The following is a 23,485-nucleotide window of genomic DNA, read 5'->3' on the forward strand; positions in this document are numbered from 1 at the left end:
TGTTACCATGCACAGTTACAACAATCACTGCACAGTTGTGATATGGGCACAGCATGCAAAACTGGGTGAGGTCCTAGAGTATGGATTCCCCATACTTCTAAATCTCAAGCCTACCAGTCTCATCATTGCTGATCCTTGCAGATTTGAGCCTCCACACCAGGGACTGGTAGGAATGGAACAGGTTACTGCAATGTGTGGGGACACTTGCTTTACATGCTGACAATTCTGGGATCTTCCAGTTCTGGCAGAGTGCCCTTGAAAAGTTGGATTTGGATTCCTAACACACCCAGCAGCAGCTGTACTGGGACATGATCCTCAGTTATGGTAACCTGGAAATTGTTTCCCATCTGCAGGCAAACTGAACCAGGACTTGACCTTCGACGGCTTCATGATGTACATACTGTCTTCTGAAGGGAACATTTTTAACCCTGGTCATGAGAAGGTCTACCAGGACATGAGCCAGCCACTCAGTCACTACTTCATTTCAACTTCCCATAACACCTACCTGATGGAGGACCAGTTGGGAGGACCAAGCAGTACCGAGGCATACATCAGGTAACCACAGTGTACATGTGAAACAGGCCATTTGTCACAACTGGTCCATGCCAGTGTTCATGTTCTGTGAGAGCCCCTAGCACTATCCTTTGTTGAATGCTTTCAATATGTCCTTCTATTCTTTCCTCCTTCATATATTTATCCAGGCTCCCCTTAAATACATCTTTACAATTCATCTCGATTGCTCTTTGCTCTTGCGAGTTCCACAATCTCTCCATTCTCTGCGAAAGACGTGTTCTCTGGGTTTTCCATTCTCTCTCTCTTGAAGCAAACTCTGGTGCCTTAGTTGCTTAACCTGCATAACTGTTTTCAGTGATTCCTCCAGGTGTACATCTCACCCTCTCCCCAAATGATCGCTGCTTTACCTAGGCACAAGCTTCAGATTTGAATCTCACCCATAGTTGGCGCGCTGCCTACACACTATGGAGATGCAAAGAAATTGGGAAATTGGAACATCTTTGCTTTAAGGAGTTGCAATTCTGATGTAATCCCAACAAGAAGCATTGACACCCAACCTGCAGAATGAAGCCGTTGCTGCATCTGTCACACGCTGACACTTGGAAAGCAAGTCAGTGATATGGAGATAAGGAGAAACAGAAGGTGGGAAGGAAGGTAATGGTGAACGGGTCCCCTAGTGGGGAGCCCCTGAAGAGAAGGTGAACTGATTGTACCTTCTGCTGAGGGTGGCATTTGTTGAGGTGAATGAGACCTGAGGACATACAATATGTGATGGATGTTCCCATTTGTGCTCTGTGTGGCTGGCAAACAGATTTCCAATGCAGTAAAATGACAGGGGGTTTTCTATACAATATTACATCAATATTCTGTGGGGACAAAAAACCTCTCAGGGTTCACTACCTTCAGCACAAAGAATTTCTTGTTTAATGAACATTAAGAGTGAAGATCGCCGGTCTGGCTTTCGATGCAATTACTGGCCGTAAGTGATCAATGGACATGGATGACACATTCATACATGTGGAATACAATGGGGGGCCTCAGGTTGTGACCCTGATGGCCACAGAGACGGAGGAAGAATAGCAGTGTGTGTTGACAAGATGGAGTGGGTGGCGGGTGGACGTGTAGTGGTGGAGTGTATTCAGGATAGTTCGGGGAGGTGAAATAATGCCGGGCAGAGATGGGGAGAATGACAAGATGATATGGTTGTAACTTGTTGAGGTTTAGGTTTACTATTATTGTCACGTGTACTGAGGTACGGTGAAAAGCTTTGTTCCGCATGTGATTCGAACAGATCAGATATGCCATACAATCAATTACGTGGAAAGCCTGCTTTGCAGAAAAAGGTGGTTCTGTGAATTCAGTGCATGTTTTCCAGAGCTCTCCTGAGAGGCTGCCGCTGTGTGGAGTTGGACTGCTGGGAGGGGCCGAATGGGGAGCCGATCATCTACCATGGATACACCCTCACCTCAAAAATCCTCTTCAAAGACGTCATTACAACCATCAGGGATTACGCCTTCACGGTAAGACGACACTGAATGTCCCCAGTAACTGACCGTCAGACGCCAGATAGCAGTCTGAGGGTCCAACTGTTCTAACATGGGGCCATCCTTGGACAGCCCTGTAGCTGAGGTCAATCAATGGAGACCATGTCCAGTGTTAGAGCAGAGTGCACTTTCCCTGAGCAAATGAGTCCTTGCCACGCTCGACCCCGTTTCTAATCCTGTCTGTAGTTCTGCTACAATGTGTGTCCCCATAATTCTGAAGAAGGGTCCCAGCCCAAAATGTCATCTGTTCATTCCCTCCACTGATGCTGCCTGACCTGCTGAATTGCACCAGCACTTTGTATTCCGCTCAAACATTCCAGCATCTGCAGTTCATTGTGTTTCCATAATATGAACTGGATATACTGGGATTAATGAATTAGGAACACTGTTTGTATTATGTGGGCCTGAATGGTTACAACGTGATTTCGATCGGGAACCAGAGAACCACTGATAAAGATACTTTGGAAATCGACATGGAAAAAATGCTGCTTTTTTAAAACAAAAAGTCGAGTGAAAAATAGTTTCCCAGTATTCTCCCCACGGTAATCAAAGACTCCATGGTCTCGTAAGAACACAGCTGCTACTTTAAGGATCACAAAATGCTGGAGTAACTCAGCAGGTCAGGCAGCATCTGGGAGACAAGGAATGGGTGATGTTTCAGGTCGAGACCCTTCTTCAGTCTGAAGAAGGGTCTCGACCCGAAACGTCACCCATTCCTTCTCTTCTAGGTGCAGCCTGACCTGCTGAGTTACTCCAGCATTTTGTGATACCGTCGATTTGTACCAGCATTTGCAGTTATTTTCCTACACAGCTGCTAATTTAACCTAATTTAAGTCAATAAAATTGACAAGTCTTCATTTCTATTGACATTTGAGCAATGATACTCTATTAAACAACGTGACATACAGCCTTTGGTATTTTAGCCTGCAGCCACAAAAATAAATTTAAAGGTATAAAAAAGAGCTTCATTTTTGAAAATCCTTCAGGAAAAATAACGTTGTTATTGCGAGTCTGTATCTCTCTAGCCCATAAGCCCCTGTCCCCATTGACACAGTTGTTTTTAGAAAGCAATCGTATAACTCAAAGTTTCTTAGAAATGCAAATATCGGGTTATAGCAGAAATACCTGGATGTACAGACGCATTCCATGCCCTTGCTCTGTATCATGCATGGATCTAGTACAATAATTCCAGTCTAGTGGAGGTATCAAAATATTGCAACTTTAGGTTGCACTGCATGGCTGTGCCTACTGAAGGAGTGATTTGCACTGGGGAGAATCCCCTTCCTGAGGTCTGAAGAAGGGTCTCGACCCGAAACGTCACCATTCCTTCTCTCCCGAGATGCTGCCTGACCTGCTGAGTTACTCCAGCATTTTGTGAATAAATACCCTTCCTGAGGAACTGTAGGTCACTGCTGCATGGTAAATTGTTGCGTATGATCACCTGCTGAAGGTTAACAGAGTTATTGTACATTAAGATTAGTTTCGAAACACAGGCCCTACGGCCAATTGAGTACGTGCCGACCAACGATCTCTAGTTCTAAACTACACACTGGGGACAATTTACAGAAGCCAATTAACCTACAAACCTGCACGTCTTTGGGATGTGGAAGGAAACCGGAGCACCTGGAGAAAACCCACGCTGTCACAGGAAGAATGTGCAAACCCCATACAGACAGCACCCATAGTCAGAATCAAACCCGGGTTTCTGGCGCTTAAGCCCCCGGTAGCAACTCTACCGCTGCGCCACCGTGCCTCCCGTTACGAGCATTAGTTAAATGGTAGCCTGTTGACCAGGACGCTGCTGCAGCTGAGTAAAGCCTGTCCTCTTAACCTCTCTGCAGGTCTCTCCGTATCCCGTCATCCTGTCCCTGGAGAATCACTGTGGCAAGGAGCAGCAGGCGGTCATGGCCCGGCATTTGAAGGGAATCCTCGGCGACATGCTGGTCACCGCTCCGGTAGATGATAAAGCCCTGAAGAAGCTTCCCTCCCCCGAGGTAAGCACACGGCCTGGAATTGTTGTGTCTCCCCGGTGTGGTTTGCCTCAGACAGCGAGTGGCTATTGCAGAAAGATTTGCTGTTCTTGGTAAAGCAACCTCTCCCCTACCCCACCACCTCCCCCTGTAAACCCGCAACAAAAGCAGGAGCTATTCAGTGGAGGGAGATACACAGTGAATGCAGACAATAGACGATAGGTGCAGGAGGAGGCCATTCGGCCCTTCGAGCCAGCACCGCCATTCAATGTGATCATGGCTGATCATTCTCAATCAGTACCCCGTTCCTGCCTTCTCCCCATACCCCCTGACTCCGCTATCCTTAAGAGCTCTATCTAGCTCTCTCTTGAATGCATTCAGAGAATTGGCCTCCACTGCCTTCTGAGGCAGGGAATTCCACAGATTCACAACTCTCTGACTGAAAAAGTTTTTCCTCATCTCAGTTCTAAATGGCCTACCCCTTATTCTTAAACTGTGGCCCCTTGTTCTGGACTCCCCCAACATTGGGAACATGTTTCCTGCCTCTAACGTGTCCAACCCCTAAAAAATCTTATACGTTTCCATAAGATCTCCTCTCATCCTTCTCAAGGATGAGAGGACTGCCAGAAAGATCACCAAAGCAGGCCACTCAGCCCATAGGGTATGTGCAAAGATCCAGTTGCCCACAACTCTGCCACTTCCTGCCCTTCAAATGCTTATCCAGCTCCCTCTTAAATTCTGCGATGGAATCTTTAGTTTAGTTTAGTGTAGAGATACAGCACGGAAACAGGCCCTTTGGCCCACCAAATCCCCACCGACCTGTGATCCCCGTACACTAGCGCTATCCTACATACAAGGGACAATTTACAAATGTTACCGAAGCCAATTAACCTACATACCTGTACGTCTTTGGAATGTGGGAGGAAACTGGAGCTTCCGGGGAAAACCCACACGGTCATGGGGAAAACGTACAAACTCTGTACAGACAGCACCCGTAGTCAGGATCGAACCGGGGTCTCTGGCGCTGTAAGGCAGCAACTACTGCTACGCCACCGTGCCACCCCTCTACCTCAACTGCTCCCTCTGGAGGTGGACTGCAGGCCTGCAGGCTCGAACCTCAACGTGTGCAGAGGTTATTTATTCCCTAGGTCACTTCTGGTTCCTTCCTCACTCATCTTTTGCCTGTGTCTCACAGTCCACGGCCCCTTCGCCAATAGGCACAGTTCCCCTCTCTCTGCTCTGTCCACATTCTTCATGATATCAAGAACTACTATCAGATCTCCTCTCAATCTCTTCGGTTCCAAGGAGAACAAGCCCAGCTCCTCCAGTCCGTCCACAGAACCAGAATCCCTCAAACCCGCAATCGTTTCCGTAAATCACCTCTGCACCCTCTCCAATATCTTCCCTAATGTACGGTGCCCAGAATTTTATAAAGATTCATCATGACTTCCTTGCCTAGGATCCCTTTTGCTTTTTAACCACTTTCTCCAGTTTCAACAAACCTCGCACATATATCTGCCATGCTCCGACTGTACAAACCCCCAGATCTCTGATCTTGTACACCCTGTGCAACTGTGCCCTCCAATTTACATTACCTACTTTCTTTCACCCTAGCCTTTATATTTCTCAGCATTAAGTGTCATCTGCCACACATCCGCCCATTCCATCAGTATGTCTAAATCTCCTTGGTCTATTTCTATCTTCACAGTTTACTACGCCTCCAGGATTTGTGCCATCTGCAAATTCAGAAATTATGTGCAGACCTAATCATTAACATGTAATTAAAAAGTGCAGTGATTCCAGTACCACCCTGCCACCTGTGAGGACGCCATCTCTGCCTTTCAGTATCTTCATCACCTTTACATCTGTTCTCACAATGAAGCTTTCCATTCTAGGACCTCTGCAATCTTCTCTCCTTCTTTAGGAACTGTGGCTTCCCCTCTGGTGCAGTTGATGGAGCCCTCACAACCATTTCCTGCATGCATTTGCTCAGATGGTCCGCTCCCTCCCCCCTCCCCCTAAGGCTATCTCAGTCTATATTTGAACGTCAAAGTCTCCACTATCACAACTCTGTAGTTTTTGTACATCTCTGCAATTTTCCCTGTATATTTATCCAAAAATGTCCTTCCCACTGGAATAGTCTCTCTTGTATTTTTAGATCTATTATTTCTTAATTGCAGAGAGATTCTGTCCATAATTAACTGAGTGCATCCTCTCTCCCACTCCATTTTCCCCACCCCTCTCTTTTCCAAACACTTGGTATTCAGGAAGATTCAGAATGCATTTGCCACTTAGCAGCTCTGTAATTTCCATCTAATGGCCATCTCCTTTGATTTTATCCACAGCTAAACAACCTTGCTGAAATAGCCTCTCAGCTTAACATACATGCATTATAATCCTGCCTTAGACAGTCTTGTACTCTCTCAGTCTGGTCTCGACCTGAAACGTCACCCATTCCTTCTCTCCTGAGATGCTGCCTGACCTGCTGAGTTACTCCAGCATTTTGTGAAATAAATACCTTCTGTTGTGGAAGGCACTCATTCTGAAGGTTCTTGACCCAAAATGTCACCTATTCCTTTTCTCCAGAGATGCTATCTGACCTGCTGAGTTACTCCAGCATTTTGTGCCTATCTTTGGTGTAAACCAGCATCTGCAGTTCCTTCCTACTAATTATTATTTAGTTGCTGTTTATCTCTTTCAATCCTTTCAGTGCCTTTCTTCAACTCTTCAGAGCTACCTTTTAATGCCCAAACAGTGCGGCACGAATGAACCTTCCCATGAGATCATTGGTCTGCTATCACAGAAACCCCAGTCTGCCCCCATGTCCAGAATTGCCTCTTGACCTTCTTCCTCGCTGTCGAGCTGAGCCACCCCTGGAGCTAGGATCTGGGTCATGGTTCTGGCTGAGCCCTGGCAGGATTTGGAACAGAACTGGTCAGACAACCATTGGGGATCTAAGCAGACGACCAGCCCCACTGCGCCTGCACTCTCCTGAAGGGCAGTGTTTGAGTTTAGTTTATTGTCACGTGTACCGAGGTACAGTGAAAAGCTATTGTTGCGTGTTAACCAGTCAGCAGAAAGACAATACATGATTACAATGGAGCCGTCCCCAGTGTACATCTGTGGAATCTGTGGAATTCTTTGCCACAGAAGGCTGGAGGCCAAGTGGGTGGATTTATTTAAGGCAGAGATAGATTAATTCTTGATTAGTACAGGTGTCAGACATTATGGGGACGTTAAGGCAGGAGAATGGGGTTAGGAGGGAGAGATAGATCAGCCATGATTGAATGGCGGAGCAGATTTGATGGGCCGAATGGCCCAATACTGCTCCTTTCACTTATGATCTTATGAACGTATGTACAGATACATGATAAAGGAAATAACGTGAATAACGTTTAGATGAAGATAGTCCAGTAAAGTCTGATCAAAGATAGTCCCAGGGTCTCCAATGAGGTAAATAGTAGCTCAGGGCTGCTCACTAGTAGTTTACAAGAGTATAGTTTATCGATGAGGCTGAGTGTTTGGATAGGACTTTTCAGGAGGTGGTCACCCTCCGGTCTCCCTTCACACTGGAGACTGGAGACCACAGACTGGAGGGTGATCACCTCCTGAAACGTCCTATCCAAACACTCAGCCTCATCGATAAAGTACACTGACGTCAACTGTTGCACGAGCTTCCCCAGCCGTGGACACTCCCTGCAGTTGTGGCTGTGCAGGACACGGGCGCAGTCCTGGAGGTCTTTCATGTCACCTGATGCCTTGCCTCTAAATGTTGGTGTAAATTAATTAACAGAAAGAATATTGTCAAAACACTCTTTCCTTTCGGTTTAGTTTAGTTTGGAGATATAGTGCGGAAACAGTCCCTTCGGCCCACCAAGTCCGCACTGACCAGCACATGGACACCATCCTACACACACACTCGGGACAATTTACAATGATATCAAGCCAATTAACCTACAAACCTGTACGTTTTTAGAGTGTGGGAGAAAACCCCATGCAGGTCACGGGGAGAACGTACAAACTCCGTACTGACCAGCACCAAAAGTCACGATCAAACCTGGGTCTCTGGCGCTTTAAGGCAGCAACTCTACTACTGCACTAATGTGCCAGTTATGCAGTGTTTTACTATCCCAAAGGAACATATTTAATATTTTGGCTTTTTGTTGAACCCAAAGCATCGCTAAACACGCCACGATTCTACTTCTGATATTACTGCAATATATTCCCACTACACGTCCTCTTGTTGTATTGAAGGAGCACTGTGTGGGCACAGGTCAAGGGTTCTACTCTTAAATATTTATTGTATTTAAATGTACATTTAGCTCTAGGAAATGAGTGTGATTGTTGCAATATTGTTTTGCCAGACACTGCTGTTAGCTGAGAGTTATTGACTGCAATGAGATACATTTTAAAATGAAGTCTCTGTTGTAAAATAGGAAAGTGAGCATTAATGATTTCAAGGCAATTTTCAAAGAAATCCAGGGTGTTTGTTATATGTATGTTGTATTGAGTAAGGGATATGATGAGAAAGCAGGAACAGGGTACTGATTTTGGATGATCAGCCATGATCATATTGAATGGTGGTGCTGGCTCGAAGGGCTGAATGGCCTACCCCTGCATCTATTTTCTATGTTTCTATGTTTCTATATTAAGAAAAGAGTAACCTGATTAGTACAGGTGTCAGGGGTTATGGGGAGAAGGCAGGAGAATGGTGTTAAGAGATTAAGAGATTAAGAGAGATCAGCCATGATAGAACGGCAGATTAGACTTGATGGGCCGAATGGCCTAATTCTTCTCCTATCACTTATGAACTTATGAAATGAGCTCTGGCCTGGTTTCTAGTGATGACTCTCCTGCTTTCCATTGTCAAGGATTTTTTTCACTTTTACTCAAGAGCTGCCGTTGCCTCCGTTTAATGTTTCACCTGAAAGGCAGCATTTTCACCAAGACATGGCTGCCTCAAACATGCCCTGAGTTTCTGTCCAGACCATGGACCTGCATCTCTGGAGTGAGATGAGATTTTTTTTTTCTCACAGGTCACAAGTCTTTGGAACGTTCTTCTCAAAGGGCAGTGCGAAAAAAGTCTTGAAACATTTTTAAAGCGGAGGTAGATAGATAAGGAGCTAAAAGGTGACCGGGGATAGACAGGTAGTGGAGTTGTGGTTCTGATCAGATCAACCCTAATCTTATTGAATGGGTGAGCAGGTTGGAGGGACTGAGTGGCCTGTTCTTGGGGCTGAACCAGATGTATCAATCACACTCCCTGTAATTTTAGCTCTCTCAATCCCATAGCGACGGTCATGCTGAGAACTGAGATGATTTGATGTTGTTTGCTTGCAAGGAACTCAAGGGGAAGATTCTAATAAAGGGGAAGAAGCTGAAGAGCTCTGGGTCCACAGCAGTGCAACAGGAGGAAGCAGCAGACGAGTGTGAAGAAGAGAATGTGAAAAATGAAAAGAAAAACAAGAAGGTAAAGTGAAATACTTTGGGGAAGAGGTTGGGGAGAATGTGGAGGGATTGCATTGGCAAAAACAAAGTCCTGCTTTTTAGAATCCCCATTGCATAGGCTACGGACCAAGTGCTGGTAAATGAGATTAGAGTAGATAGGAGCTCGGTGTTCAACATGGATGTGGTGGGCGAAAGGGTCTGTTTCTGTGTGAGAATATGTGAGGTGCCAGAGGAAGTATGGAGGCAAGTACAATTATGACATTAAAAAACTTGGGCAGGTACGAGGATAGGAAAGGTTTGCAGGGATATGAACAAATGCAGCCAAGTGGGATGAGATCAGTTAGGTAACTTGGTCAGCATGAATGAGTTGAGCTGGGGGCCTGTTTCCATGCTGTGTACCTCTATGACTATTTCTTGCCAATGCATTCCACAGTCGCACCGGTCTGTTTCTCCTAAATTCTTTATTGGGTGGGGGAGGCACCGTCTTACAGATGATCCACCTTTGGTGGGCTCCTGGCTGGGTTCAAATGAAATTTTGTTACTTTGACAGAAACTCACGAGGGAGCTGTCGGATCTGGTGATTTATTGTCAGAGTACCCATTTCCAGAGCTTTGACCAGACCTGGAGTAGACAAGTTTCCCACGAGACATCCTCCTTCTCTGAAACCAAGGCCAAGAGGCTGATTGCTGAAAATGGTAAGCCTTGCTCCTTATTCTCTCCCAGGACATGACAGTCACCATTTATTGCCCCCACCCCACACTCTCTAATTCTCTTAGAAAGAGGGTACTGATTTACCTTCCACTGTGCTGCTCATTCCTCTCAGAGAAGTTAACTGTATTGTTGTGGGTCTGGAGCCTATAACTGCAACCAGTCAGCCAGGACATCCAAGAGTCCAGATCTGCCCCACAACATTGCATTTTGAGCCCATGATTTGTTGCTCAATGATACAAGTGTTTATCATATTTGAAATGCACTTAGTATTTCTGAGGGATGCGCTGTTGAAGGAATTAATGGGTAGAAGTTTGTGCAAAGGTATGAATGGGATGTGTTAACCATTGCATCCAAGTCCAAGGGTGGGGCCTTGTTCATGCAAATATCCATGCTGGTATTGTGCAGGCAATTCCCTCTTGTAAATGTAGCCAGGCTTGGCCACACAGCCCAGACATTGACATCTGATGAAGTCTCAGCAGTGTCGAGTGATATTACCTTCATCATTCCCGTGCCAATAGACAATAGACAATAGGTGCAGGAGTAGGCCATTCAGCCCTTTGAGCCAGCACCGCCATTCAATGCGATCAAGGCTGATCACTCTCAATCAGTACCCCGTTCCTGCCTTCTCCCCATACCCCCTCACTCCGCTATCCTTAAGAGCTCTATCCAGCTCTCTCTTGAAAGCATCCAACGAACTGGCCTCCACTGCCTTCTGAGGCAGAGAATTCCACACCTTCACCACTCTCTGACTGAAAAAGTTCTTCCTCATCTCCGTTCTAAATGGCCTACCCCTTATTCTTAAACTGTGGTCCCTTGTTCTGGACTCCCCCAACATTGGGAACATGTTTCCTGCCTCTAATGTGTCCAATCCCCTAATTATCTTATATGTTTCAATAAGATCCCCCCTCATCCTTCTAAATTCCAGTGTATACAAGCCCAATCGCTCCAGCCTTTCAACATACGACAGTCCCGCCATTCCGGGAATTAACCTAGTGAACCTACGCTGCACGCCCTCCATAGCAAGAATATCCTTCCTCAAATTTGGAGACCAAAACTGCACACAGTACTCCAGGTGCGGTCTCACCAGGGCCCGGTACAACTGTAGAAGGACCTCTTTGCTCCTATACTCAACTCCTCTTGTTATGAAGGCCAACATTCCATTGGCTTTCTTCACTGCCTGCTGTACCTGCATGCTTCCTTTCATTGACTGATGCACTAGGACACCCAGATCTCGTTGAACTCCCCCTCCTCCTAACTTGACACCATTCAGATAATAATCTGCCTTTCTATTCTTACTTCCAAAGTGAATAACCTCACACTTATCTACATTAAACTGCATCTGCCATGTATCCGCCCACTCACACAACCTGTCCAAGTCACCCTGCAGCCTTATTGCATCTTCCTCACAATTCACACTACCCCCCAGCTTAGTATCATCTGCAAATTTGCTAATGGTACTTTTAATCCCTTCGTCTAAGTCATTAATGTATATCGTAAATAGCTGGGGTCCCAGCACCGAACCTTGCGGTACCCCACTGGTCACTGCCTGCCATTCCGAAAGGGACCCATTTATCCCCACTCTTTGCTTTCTGTCTGTCAACCAATTTTCTATCCATGTCAGTACCCTACCCCCAATACCCCCAATACCCCTCTAAAGACTGTTTTCCTCTTGTTTCTAGGGTTCAGTTTTGTCGTCCACAACACCTTGCAGCTCTCCAAGGTCTACCCGCTGGGTTCCCGAGTCGGATCCTCCAACTTTAACCCTCAGGAGATGTGGAACGGCGGCTGTCAACTGGGTCAGTCTCTCTGGGTTGCACACCTTATTCCTGAGTGCAACTGGACATTGCCGGTGGTCTCACTCAAAACAAAAGACTTGAGGTCTCAAGATGATCAGTGCTGCACGAGGAAATACTAGTTCCGCAAATTCTAAACCAGTGTGAAGCATTCTGACTGAGTACCCCAAAATATATCTTCTCTCGGTGTTTCCATCACTTCCCATGCAGCCCTGTTGCAATTAAGTCGGCAGAACTTTAATATTAATATGGCCACCTGCCCATAAAGCATCATTTTCCAAAATAAGGCAGTAGTCAGATTTTTTCCCCTGTGATTTCAGGACACAGAACTTTGAAACTGAAAGAGAAATGTGGAAAAAAACAGATTTTTTTTTCTTCCAAGGTTGTATGTGGTCTCACTCTGGAGATGGCTGAGGACAGAAGGGTCAGTGTGGGAATGGGAAGAAGAGTTAAAATGGTTAGCAACTAGGAGATCCAGCAGACCTTGGCGCACCGGGTGTGACTGTTTGGCAAAATGCTTGCACAGTCTACGCTTGGTTTTGCCGCTGTGAAGGGGGCGAAATACAGGTTAGAGGAGATGGTTCACATGCACCTCCTCTAACCTCATCTACTGCATTCAGTGGTGGACAGAGGTTCACATGCACCTCTCTAACCTCATCTCCTGCATTCAGTGGTGGACAGAGGTTCACATGTACCTCCTCTAAAGAATAAGACCATCTGAGCCAAATTGACATCTGTGAGGCTCCAGATCTGTATGGGTCCAGGTACTGCTATGACGTGACTGTTACATTCCTAAGGAACCTTGTGTTATAGCAAATAATGTTAGGGAAATAAATATGTCCATGGGTAAAATGAGGTGAATGGCGAGAGAGATGCAATTTGATAAGTTATGTTTTCCACAGGATATTCAAAAATATATATTTTGAATGTACCTCAGTTTTCTAATGACAGTGCATTTATCTTCTGCAGTGGCCCTGAACTTCCAGAAGCCTGGAATGGAGATGGATTTGAACAAAGGGAAGTTTCGCCAGAATGGTCGATCCGGCTACATCCTGAAGCCCAGCTTCATGAGGGACAGGAGCGTTCCGTTTGACCCCGCGCGGCCCATCGAAGGTTCAGGCCTCGACAGGAAGCAGCTGATCATCGATGTAAGCTTCACTCACTTGGTCTCCTTGTCCCAAAACTGTGAACATTCCGTAGGATTTATAATCCCAGATGAAAACCAAGTGGACCAGTTCAGATTCAAACTTTAAAATTCAGGAATGGATAGTCTTTGCACAGTTAACTGGAGAAGGTTGAACATTGATTTGTGTTGATTTCTGTCCCAAGGTCAGATATCATGCTCACATTGAAAACAAATTTCTGATTTTTTAAAACATTTTCAATGGGTCAAACCGTCCTGACAGCACTAGTAATCCTGTGATCCAGGCTGCAACAGATTGAGACTGACTCAGTTACAGGGCAGTCAGTACCGGCATCCCCAGCAACGACTATATAGACAATAGACAATTGACAATAGGTGCAGGAGTAGGCCATTCAGCCCTTCGAGCCAGCACCGCCATTCAATGCGATCATGGCTGATCACTCTCAATCAGTATACCCAGTGAGTTAATTAAAAGGGACATTTTTGATGGTCTGTGATTACAGGCAGAATACTAGCAAGGGGCTGTGAGATTATTTGGAATAGAAGAAGGGTCCTGACCCAAAATGTCACCTATCCATTTTCTCCAGAGATGCTGCCCGACTGGCTGAGTTACTCCAGCATTTTGTGTCCATCTCTGGGAGAGAATTGAATGGGTACCTTGACAAGGGTGACAAGGTGGGTAGCCAGTGCAAGATGGGCAGCCAGGAGGGCACCCAGTGAGGACAGCTTGTGGTTTCTACTGTAGTTTGCTGCAGTGGTTTCTGTGCTGGTGCACAGCACTAGATATTCTGCTGTTTGAGAGACTGCAACTCTCTGTACTAGAGACTCTTACACAGCAGCAAAGATCTATTGCCCCGGAACTCTAGAACAAGCAACAGGGTCGTTCACTGCAATCAGTGCCTTCACTCCACTACAACAAGTGGGATCATTCATCCAAAGGGAAAGTACAGTAAAAATCGTTTTTCTTTACTCGTTTTTTTCTTTCTTACTCCATCTCTCTCTCTCTCTCTCCCCCACATCACAGACCCTCAAGTACTCAAACTGATGACCCTCTTGTATTCAGGTTATTACAGCGCAGCAGTTGCCCAAGGTGAATAAGGACAAAAAGAACTCCATAGTGGATCCTCTGGTGCGTGTGGAAGTCCATGGAGTCCCTGAAGATAACGCCACAAAAAAGACGAAACACATTGAAAATAATGGTAGGGTGATAATGTGGGTTCACTGTGGGGTTTGTACTGATGGTTGGTTGATACTTGGTAAGGACGGTGGTCTGAAGGGCCTGTTTCCATGCTGTATATCTCTATATTGTGACTCTATGATCTTTCTGGTGAGTGTTAGTGGGGAGAGTCTGAGGATCACAACATGTTGGGGCTATTGGCCTGTTCTCTACTAACTTGTTAGAGCAACTGATGAATCACAGTTGAAAATTTGGGCAAGAATTTAGTGGGTCACTTCCATAAGCTCATTGGGATCCTGTGGGATGTTTGTCATCACCTAATGGGAGAGAAGGGCGTGGCTCATCTGTAGTCTTTCATTGCCGTTTATGACCAGCAGGGGTGCAATTGCCAAACCTATGGCCTCCGCCCTTCAGTGCACAATGACCCCGTGCATCTTAGTATGGTGTCTTTCAGTAAACAAACTCTTCCAGTTTGCCCATCACATCTGCTGGATTTTCCAGCCTACATGTATTGTAGGCTTGTATACACTGGAATTTAGAAGGATGAGAGGCGATCGTATCGAAACGTATAAGATTATTAAGGGGTTGGACACGTTAGAGGCAGGAAACATGTTCCCAATGTTGGGGGAGTCCAGAACAAGGGGCCACAGTTTAAGAATAAGGGGTAGGCCATTTAGAACTGAGATGAGGAAAAACTTTTTCAGTCAGAGAGTTGTGAATCTGTGGAATTCTCTGCCTCAGAAGGCAGTGGAGGCTAATTCTCTGAATGCATTCAAGAGAGAGCTAGATAGAGCTCCTAAGGATAGCGGAGTCAGGGGGTATGGGGAGAAGACAGGAACGGGGTACTGATTGAGAATGATCAGCCATGATCACATTGAATGGTGGTGCTGGCTCGAAGGGCCGAATGGCCTCCTCCTGCACCTATTGTCTATTGTCTACAGTGTGAGGGTCATATTTAGTCTTGGTCTAAGAATGGTGACAGAGTTCAGCATTGAACAAAGCAGAAGGTCCAGAAGATCCTAACTCCTTGAGGGCTGGCTGGAATAGCAGATACTATCTGGTGTCCCCAAGCTTTGGAACCAGCTGTGGTTAGAAGCCCTTACTTTATGGGGAAGGTGAAATGTGCTGAGGGTCCTGGTTTTGTCTCACATGTAAAGGCATAAGAAAATAGGAAAAGTAATAGACCTTTCCTGTTGCCCCTCCATTCAACAAGAACAACTTCTACCTCCACACCACCAACCTCAGATCCCAGCTTCTCTTGATAACTAAAAATCCATTGATCTCCGTCTTGAATATTCTCAGCCACTGAGCCTCCAGCCCCCTCGGGTATTAAGATAGCAGAGTCCTGTCCTGATTGACTGATCCCTTAATTTGGGTATCAGACCCCTGGTTTTGAACACCTCAGCAAGGGAAGCAACATCCTTGCACTGTGGCAATGTGAGAACTGTGTTGTGCTTCTGTGAGATCATCTCTCCAGACTCAACAGGCTCAGCCTAAACCTCTCCCCACATGACAATGGAACGGAGGTTGAAAACCAGCCAGGATCAGGTCAGATTTGGGATTCCTATTGCTATTCGCTTACCTGAGACTGGAGCTGTTACTGATTGCCTTGTCCTTTGCGGAGTTACAGGTTTTAACCCAGTGTGGAATGAGTCGCTCCGGTTTATCATCAGCGTTCCCCAGTTGGCGCTGATCCGATTCCTGGTCGAAGATTACGACTCGTCTTCCAGCAACGACTTCATCGGGCAGTTCACACTCCCCTTCACCAGCGTGAAAGAAGGTGAGCAACGTTCTAGAGACCCTGCGGACACATTCAAACATAGAAACATAGAAAATAGGTGCAGGATTAGGCCATTCGGCCCTTCGAGCCTGTACGCACCGCCATTCAATATGATCATGGCTGATCATCCAACTCAATATCCTGTACCTGCCTTCTCTCCATACCCCCTGATCCCTTTAGCCACAAGGGCCACATCTAACACACTCTTAAATATAGCCAATGAACTGGCCTCAACTACCTTCTGTGGCAGAGAATTCCACAGATTCACCACTCTCTGTGTGAAAAAAAACGTTCTCATCTCGGTCCTAACAGACTTCCCCCTTATCCTTAAACTGTGACCCCTGGTTCTGGACTTCCCCAACATTGGGAACAACCTTCCTGCATCTAGCCTGTCCAACCCCTTAAGAATTTTGTAAGTTTCTATAAGATCCCCCCTCAATCTTCTAAATTTCAGCGAGTACAAGCCGACTAAATTCCAGCGAGTAGAAGCCGAATTTGACCCACCCTCCCCTTGCAGAATGAACTCGAGTCCACCCATTCCCCACCCTGACCCTGCCGACATCGTCCCTCGACCACCCATTCCCCACCCTGAACCTCACCCTACACCAACCCTACACCAGACTGCACCGCTCCAACCCGCCTCACCCTGGCCCTGACTGCCCCCTTCTACAGGTGGCACCACCCACCTTCACACTGCCCCAACCCCTTACTGCCAGCTAGGACCATCGCCAGGACCCAGGTCTCTGCCCCCGGCACCCCATCATTAGCAGGACTGGAGACAGACACAAAAAGCTGGAGTAACGCCACGGGACAGGCAGCATCACTGGAGAGAATAAATGGGTGACGTTTCGGGTCGAGACCCTTCTTCAGACTCGTCTGCCCCCCTCTGCCGGCGGCTCTTGAATGCAAGTTTTGTCTGTCTCGTCTGAAGAAGGGTCTCGACCCGAAGCATCGCCCATTCCTTCTCTCCAGAGATGCTGCCTGTCCCGCTGAGTTACTCCAGCACTTTGTGTCTATCTTTGGTTTAAACCAGTATCTGCAGTTTGCTCCTTCTTACACATTAGCGGGACTGTGTTTCCCTGCCCACCCCCATGGTGTCATGTTCAACCCCCCAGCTCCACATCATCCATTTGATTTTTGTCGGCTGAAGGGGGGGGGGGGGGGGGGAGGGGTGGGGGGGGATGGGCGGGGGTGGGGGGGGCTGGAGTGGGGGGGGCTGGATGGGCGGGGGTGCGGGGGTGGATGGGCGGGGGTGGATGGGCGGGGGTGGATGGGCGGGGGTGGATGGGCGGGGGTGGATGGGCGGGGGTGGATGGGCGGGGGGTGGATGGGCGGGGGGTGGATGGGCGGGGGGGGGATGGGCGGGGGTGGATGGGCGGGGGGGGGATGGGCGGGGGGGGGATGGGCGGGGGGGGGATGGGCAGGGGGGGGATGGGCAGGCGGGGGGTGGGGGAACGGGTGAAGTGTTGACTCGCTGTTTGGGCACCGCGGACACTTGTCCCCCACTCTAGCTGCCCCCCCCCCCCCCCCCCCCCCCCTGCCGGGCGGTGGCTCTTTAATGCAAGATCTGTCTGTCTGTCTCTGCAGGCTTCCGCCACATCCACCTGCTGGCCAGGGACTCCGCGTCCCTTTCGCCCGCCACTATCTTCGTTCGGGTCAGGATTAAGAGTGTGTAGTGTGGGGCGAGCTGACAGCTGGAATGAGCGCAGCAGCCCAGGGCTGTCAATGGGGACTGGAATCGAGTTGATGGTACCTCCGAACGTATATAGTGATAAGAGTCGTTATTGTAACATGGCAACGTGGGGAGAAGCTTTAAAGCAGAGATATGCTGTGGACAGGGCAGTGAGTGGACCTTGTTCAGTCTGCATGGGTGATGTACACCTTGAAAACTCTCCCTATTTTCAAAATGCAGTGCTTGGAAGTTGGACCAGCAGTGCCGGCCATTTCACCGTCTATCCCGAAGATACAACCATGCTCCCATATTTCAGGGAGCTCCACGTGTCCTCAGACGTCTAATCAGAACTTCTGCTGCATTGTTGCTCTTGTAGGTTGGATCCCAGGTCAGATCCCAGCTGTGACCACTGGCTCCCCGCAGTCCCACTGAACACTGGTCCCATGAACCTCCCAGTCACTGTTCCACACCCCCATGTGAATGCATCGGGGGCCAACTCACAAACTCCCCATCGGAGACCTGATCCTCAACTCCAGTCAGCTGTCACCCCTGCCCCCCCCCCCCCCCCATATCGCTGGATGGGAATAAGCAGGGATGTACAGGGTGCAATGTGGGCAGGGAGGTTCCGATGTGTTTGACCACTAGGGCCGGCAGTGAGTTGGGGGACATTTGCCAAGGCAGGGACGAGCAGCCAAGCCATTACCTGGATAGATGTGGGACTGAAAGGTCTGCACAGAGCAGGGATTTTCAGTGAGGACTACTTCTGATCTGAATGGTTCGTGGGAAGGTTTCAAGGAATCCACTATTACATTGGGGCCAGCACTGGTGGCTCTGCCCTCACTGCATCCCCACTCTTCCAGCATGTGTAGGCCTCCAGCCTCACCCCTACCCTTTCGGTCCAACTGTTCCATCTCCGGAAAAGCCTGACACAGCTTTGCTCATTTCACCTGGTCACTCACTCAATGGCGTCACTAAAGTGCTCCTGGGAGATCGCCCTCGCGCCTTTCCTGTCCAAAAGTCTCAGGTTGTCTATTGGCTGGAACTGCTCTTCGTGTCATCTCGGATCTCGTAGCCATTACTTTCCAGCACTGATTGGGATTCAACAAGCAACCACACCCAGGAACCTCTCAATTCTCTCTTCCCCTGTAATTCATCATACCGTCTCTATGTTTAAAAAATGTGCTGAACTAAACTGGAATATGGGCCAACTCTGGTAGACATCTTGGTCAGTATGGATTAATTGGGTTATGGGGCCTGTTTCCATGCAAGTCCATAACCTGCCTTGTTCCTCTAAAATTTCTAATTTTATTCAAAGTCTCCGGAGATGTGAATCTTATTCAGTTTTTATAGAGTCAGAGTAATACAGCATGGAAACGGACCATTCGGCTCATCTCTTACATGCCAACCAAGATACCCCATCTAAATTAGGCTCATTTATCTGCATTTGTCCCATATCCCTCGAAATCTTTCCTACTGATGCACCTGTCAAAATGTATTTTAAGTGTTGTTATTGTACCTGGCTCAACTACATCCCTGGCAGCGTGCTCCATATACCCACTGCTCTCTGTGCGAAAACGTTTCTCCTCAGACTCCTATTACGTTTGTCCACCCTCACCGTAAACCTACACTCTAATTCTTGATTTCGCTGTCCTTGTAAAAGATTGTGCATTCACCTTATTTATTGCCTCATGATTTTATACACCTCTGTAAGATCACCAACTCGTTTCAGTTCACTGCTTAATGTAAGAAAACTAGACCTAGATCTCTTTGGCATTTCCTCAAAGGACCATGGTTATTTTCCTGAAGCTTTTGTCAGAACACAAGCACCAGACACTACATCCACCTTTGTGGACTGCGACATGCAACTGTGACCATCCTCTCGTGATTAGGACTCAACCTTGGAAATCCCTCTGTTCAAGGAGTCCACCATCTCATTGGCCTCAAGGACACCTGTTCCTCCACTCTCAGCCAAATCTCCACCTGGGCCAGTCATTGGAAAGCGTAACCATAGTGATACCTGGCAGAACAAATGAAGGCCCAGTGGCACAAACTACGCTTTTAGTTGCTAATAAATTCACGGCTGATTTAATGGTTGTGTTTAATATGCTTAAGTGATTTACTGCATTAAATAGAATTAGACCTTAAGCATAACTCAAATGGAGGCCCAGTTTAAGCTTTAAGCACAATCTAGTCCGTCCCTTTCTCCAGCTCATTCTCCAGAGGCCTACAAATCCTTTCCTTTCGAGTACATCTCCCATTCATTTTTGATAGCCACGATTGAATCTACTTCAGCTGCCCTAGGCATTCCTTCTCTCATGAGATGCTGCCTGACCTGCTGAGTTACTCCAGCATTTTGTGAAATAAATACTTGCATCTGCAGTTATTTTCTTACACTCAGCTGCCCTAGGCAGTACATTCCAGACCACAGCCACTCGTTGAAATGTTTTCCTCATCCTACCTTTGGTCCTTTTGCCAGTCGCACAGAGAATTTATTTCCTATGGAATCTGGAGCGTTCTGAGGTAGGATATGTGGCTGAGGTAGCGAGTCTTGATAGGAATGTGGCCAAAGTGGACTGGATGGACCCAAGGCATTCTGAGTGGTAATGGGAAACTCCTCTTTGTCCGAAGGGTGTAGAAATGTGGAACTCCCTCTCCCCAAAGCTTTGAGGCTGGAGGCCAATTGGAAAAGAAAATCTATAATTGGTGGGCATTGTTGGGTAAAGGTTATTTAGGAATGTGGAGGAGGCATGGTGGGTCGGGGCGGGGGATGCTCTCCATTTGTTTCCTGGTGCTTAGGCTTAGAATGGTCTAGACAGGATCAGATGCAGACGACTGACCCTGTCCAGGCACGCTGAGCAGATACACCAGGGAACAACATGGGGCCTTCAGTTGGAGGGGGAGCTGTCCCGTGGCTTAAGTGGGTCATATCATATCATATATATACAGCCGGAAACAGGCCTTTTCGGCCCTCCAAGTCCGTGCCGCCCAGCGATCCCCGTACATTAACACTATCCTACACCCACTAGGGACAATTTTTATATTTACCCAGCCAATTAACCTACATACCTGTACGTCTTTGGAGTGTGGGAGGAAACCGAAGATCTCGGAGAAAACCCACGCAGGTCACGGGGAGAACGTACAAACTCCTTACAGTGCAGCACCCGTAGTCAGGATCGAACCTGAGTCTCCGGCGCTGCATTCGCTGTAAAGCAGCAACTCTACCGCTGCGCTACCGTGCCGCCCTGTGCCGGTCAGTGGGCCTTCTGAGACCAATTGGGCTGAGCTGTTGGTTGGACCACAAAGGAGCAGGAGTTGGGGGTGCCTGTCCCACTGACGCTTTTGCGTCTATCTTAGGAGTTGGGGGTCTCAATGGGACTTGATGGAGCTGGGGATGCAGGTAAAGTGGCTCTGGGCCAGCAAATCTTATGGAAACTCTACTAAAGAGAGGACTGGACAAACTGTGTGCAAAGGTCACGTATTCAATGTCACTTGAGAGGATGGTTACTATGGCTTGGTACATAACAGAGAGACACAAAGAAGCGTGTTAGGAACAGGTGACGATCAAAGGGCAGAACTGAAGAAATTATGTAAAATGTTGACTGATTAAAATAAGGCAATATTAATGTAAATAATGCAAGTAGTGTTAGACTGTGTGACAGTCTTGAATGCAGTATTGGTCTTTGTAAAATAAATTATCATTAAGAAGACTTCTGGCTTGTTTGTAATTGATGTCTGTCAATGATGTATAGTTGTATAGTGCTTTTATCATATCAATTTATCACAGCAAGTATTGCAGGTTGGGGTTTATGTGCAACAGGTGTGAGGTTGGGGTGAGGGGATCAATAGACAATAGGTGCAGGAGGAGGCCATTCGGTCCTTCGAGCCAGCACCGCCATTCAATGTGATCATGGCTGATCATTCTCAATCAGTACCCCGTTCCTGCCTTCTCCCCATACCCCCTGACTCCGCTATCCTTAAGAGCTCTATCTAGCTCTCTCTTGAATGCATTCAGAGAATTGGCCTCCACTGCCTTCTGAGGCAGAGAATTCCACAGATTCACAACTCTCTGACTGAAAATGTTTTTCCTCATCTCAGTTCTAAATGGCCTACCCCTTATTCGTAAACTGTGGTCCCTGGTTCTGGACTCCCTCAACATTGGGAACATGTTTCCTGCCACTAACGTGTCCAACCCCTTAATAATCTTATACGTTTCGATACGATCTCCTCTCATCCTTCTAAATTCCTGATTGCAGATGTGCAGTTTAAAGAGTTTCTGACCCCTCACCTCTGGTATGGAAGAGTTTCATCTTAACCCAGGAACAAGCAGACTGATGGATTGCTGTCCTACGTTACACCAATTCCGTCGTTAATATGCTATGCGGATGATTATTTTATTTTACTGCACTAGTCTGCTTTAAAAACACACAATGGCTGAAAGACATCAGTGCCGAATACAGGGGCAGCTCTATACTTCGTCAATTCTGTGTGTCCAGCTTTCTGTCAGTAGTTTCTGTGGGTTTGCTTCCAGATGTCCTGAATCTGTGATATTTAGTTTCACTGCTTTTTCTCCTGCCCTCTGCTGGTGCCAAGAGCTCACTTACATTTCTTAGAAACGATGATTTAAACTTGAAATCTTGCCTCAGGAACCTGGTCTCACTACATCTATTCATTAGGCAATGAACGGGCATCAGGCAAATTACAAAACTAGGTCAATCGAACTCCACCCTATTGATCTGCAGTGCACAGATGATGCCCTTGTACATGTTCAGACACCCAGCTTCAAGTTATCGATTCATTCACTGAAGCATACGAAGGAATGTACATTGCATTCAACATTTATAAATGAATGATTCTCTGTCAATCTGCTTTCTCTCTAAAACATTCCCTCCAACAACAAACCCTGAATAATGAGGGCTGCTATCCATATAAATTATTTGAAGCTGCCTTCCAGCAAAGGCAGACATCATGGGTGAAATTCGTTATCACCTTCAAGCTGCCTTGGATATCTGAGGAAAAGAGTGTTTGAAGATCAAGACCCCAAAACTTGGCACAATAATCATGGTCCACGAGGTAGCAGTGATCCCCTATTCTCTTGAACATTTCTGAGACCAGGACTGCCTACAGCAGTCATTTCAAGGCCCTGGAAAGATATGGCCTATGCTGTCAATGCAAATCCTTCAAATTCAGTGGAGGGTAAATAAACAAATGTGTGTTCCCTTCCAGACCTACAACCCCCAGCATTGAGGCCATAATTACACATAGAGTTGGTTCCATTACTCAGACCACATCTGATACCAAACAGGCAATCTGGAGGTCCGAGTTCCATTATAGTAAGAAATTGGTCTGAGGACATGATTGAAGAATGTGTTCAAAGCCTCTATGGAGAAATGCAACCTCCCCACATTGACTGGTGGGCATCCCTGGCCCATAACACTAAAACTGGAGGAGGAGTATCCAGTACATCAGTGAGAAGCCCAGGCATCGAAAGTTGACAGAAACCAAGAGTGAACAGTGGGAGGAGTGCATCTGCACCCAAGTTACTCACCTCAATGTCAGGGACCTCCTTCCCCACCTTTGGCAGAGTCTGTGAATCCCACTTTGGCCTTGTCATCAATTTCAGGGGGCATGGTGCTACAGCAGAAACAATTGATCTTTAACACCGAGGGACTATCTGAGAAGAAGATGCATGGTGAGCAGAAGCACCAAATGTGTATCGCCTACCATTATAATAAA

The 23,485-nt window shown here is 47.1% G+C and overlaps 1 protein-coding gene across 1 annotated transcript in view; it reads left to right on the forward strand.

The window, feature by feature from the left end:
* Window positions 1-21,451, forward strand: part of LOC144607842 (1-phosphatidylinositol 4,5-bisphosphate phosphodiesterase delta-3-like) — a 44,217-nt gene extending 22,766 nt beyond the window's left edge. The window contains exons 6-15 of the mRNA XM_078424970.1: window positions 354-555; window positions 1,889-2,033; window positions 3,899-4,051; window positions 9,369-9,497; window positions 10,026-10,170; window positions 11,866-11,982; window positions 12,949-13,127; window positions 14,187-14,322; window positions 15,931-16,080; window positions 17,668-21,451. Of these exons, the coding sequence (XP_078281096.1) occupies window positions 354-555; window positions 1,889-2,033; window positions 3,899-4,051; window positions 9,369-9,497; window positions 10,026-10,170; window positions 11,866-11,982; window positions 12,949-13,127; window positions 14,187-14,322; window positions 15,931-16,080; window positions 17,668-17,756 (1,445 nt within the window). The 3' untranslated portion in view covers window positions 17,757-21,451. The remainder of the gene's footprint in view (window positions 1-353; window positions 556-1,888; window positions 2,034-3,898; window positions 4,052-9,368; window positions 9,498-10,025; window positions 10,171-11,865; window positions 11,983-12,948; window positions 13,128-14,186; window positions 14,323-15,930; window positions 16,081-17,667) is intronic.
* The last annotated feature ends 2,034 nt before the right edge of the window (window positions 21,452-23,485 follow it).

The sequence above is a fragment of the Rhinoraja longicauda genome, chromosome 29 (genome assembly GCF_053455715.1).
Source record: "Rhinoraja longicauda isolate Sanriku21f chromosome 29, sRhiLon1.1, whole genome shotgun sequence".
Taxonomy (NCBI): domain Eukaryota; kingdom Metazoa; phylum Chordata; class Chondrichthyes; order Rajiformes; family Arhynchobatidae; genus Rhinoraja; species Rhinoraja longicauda.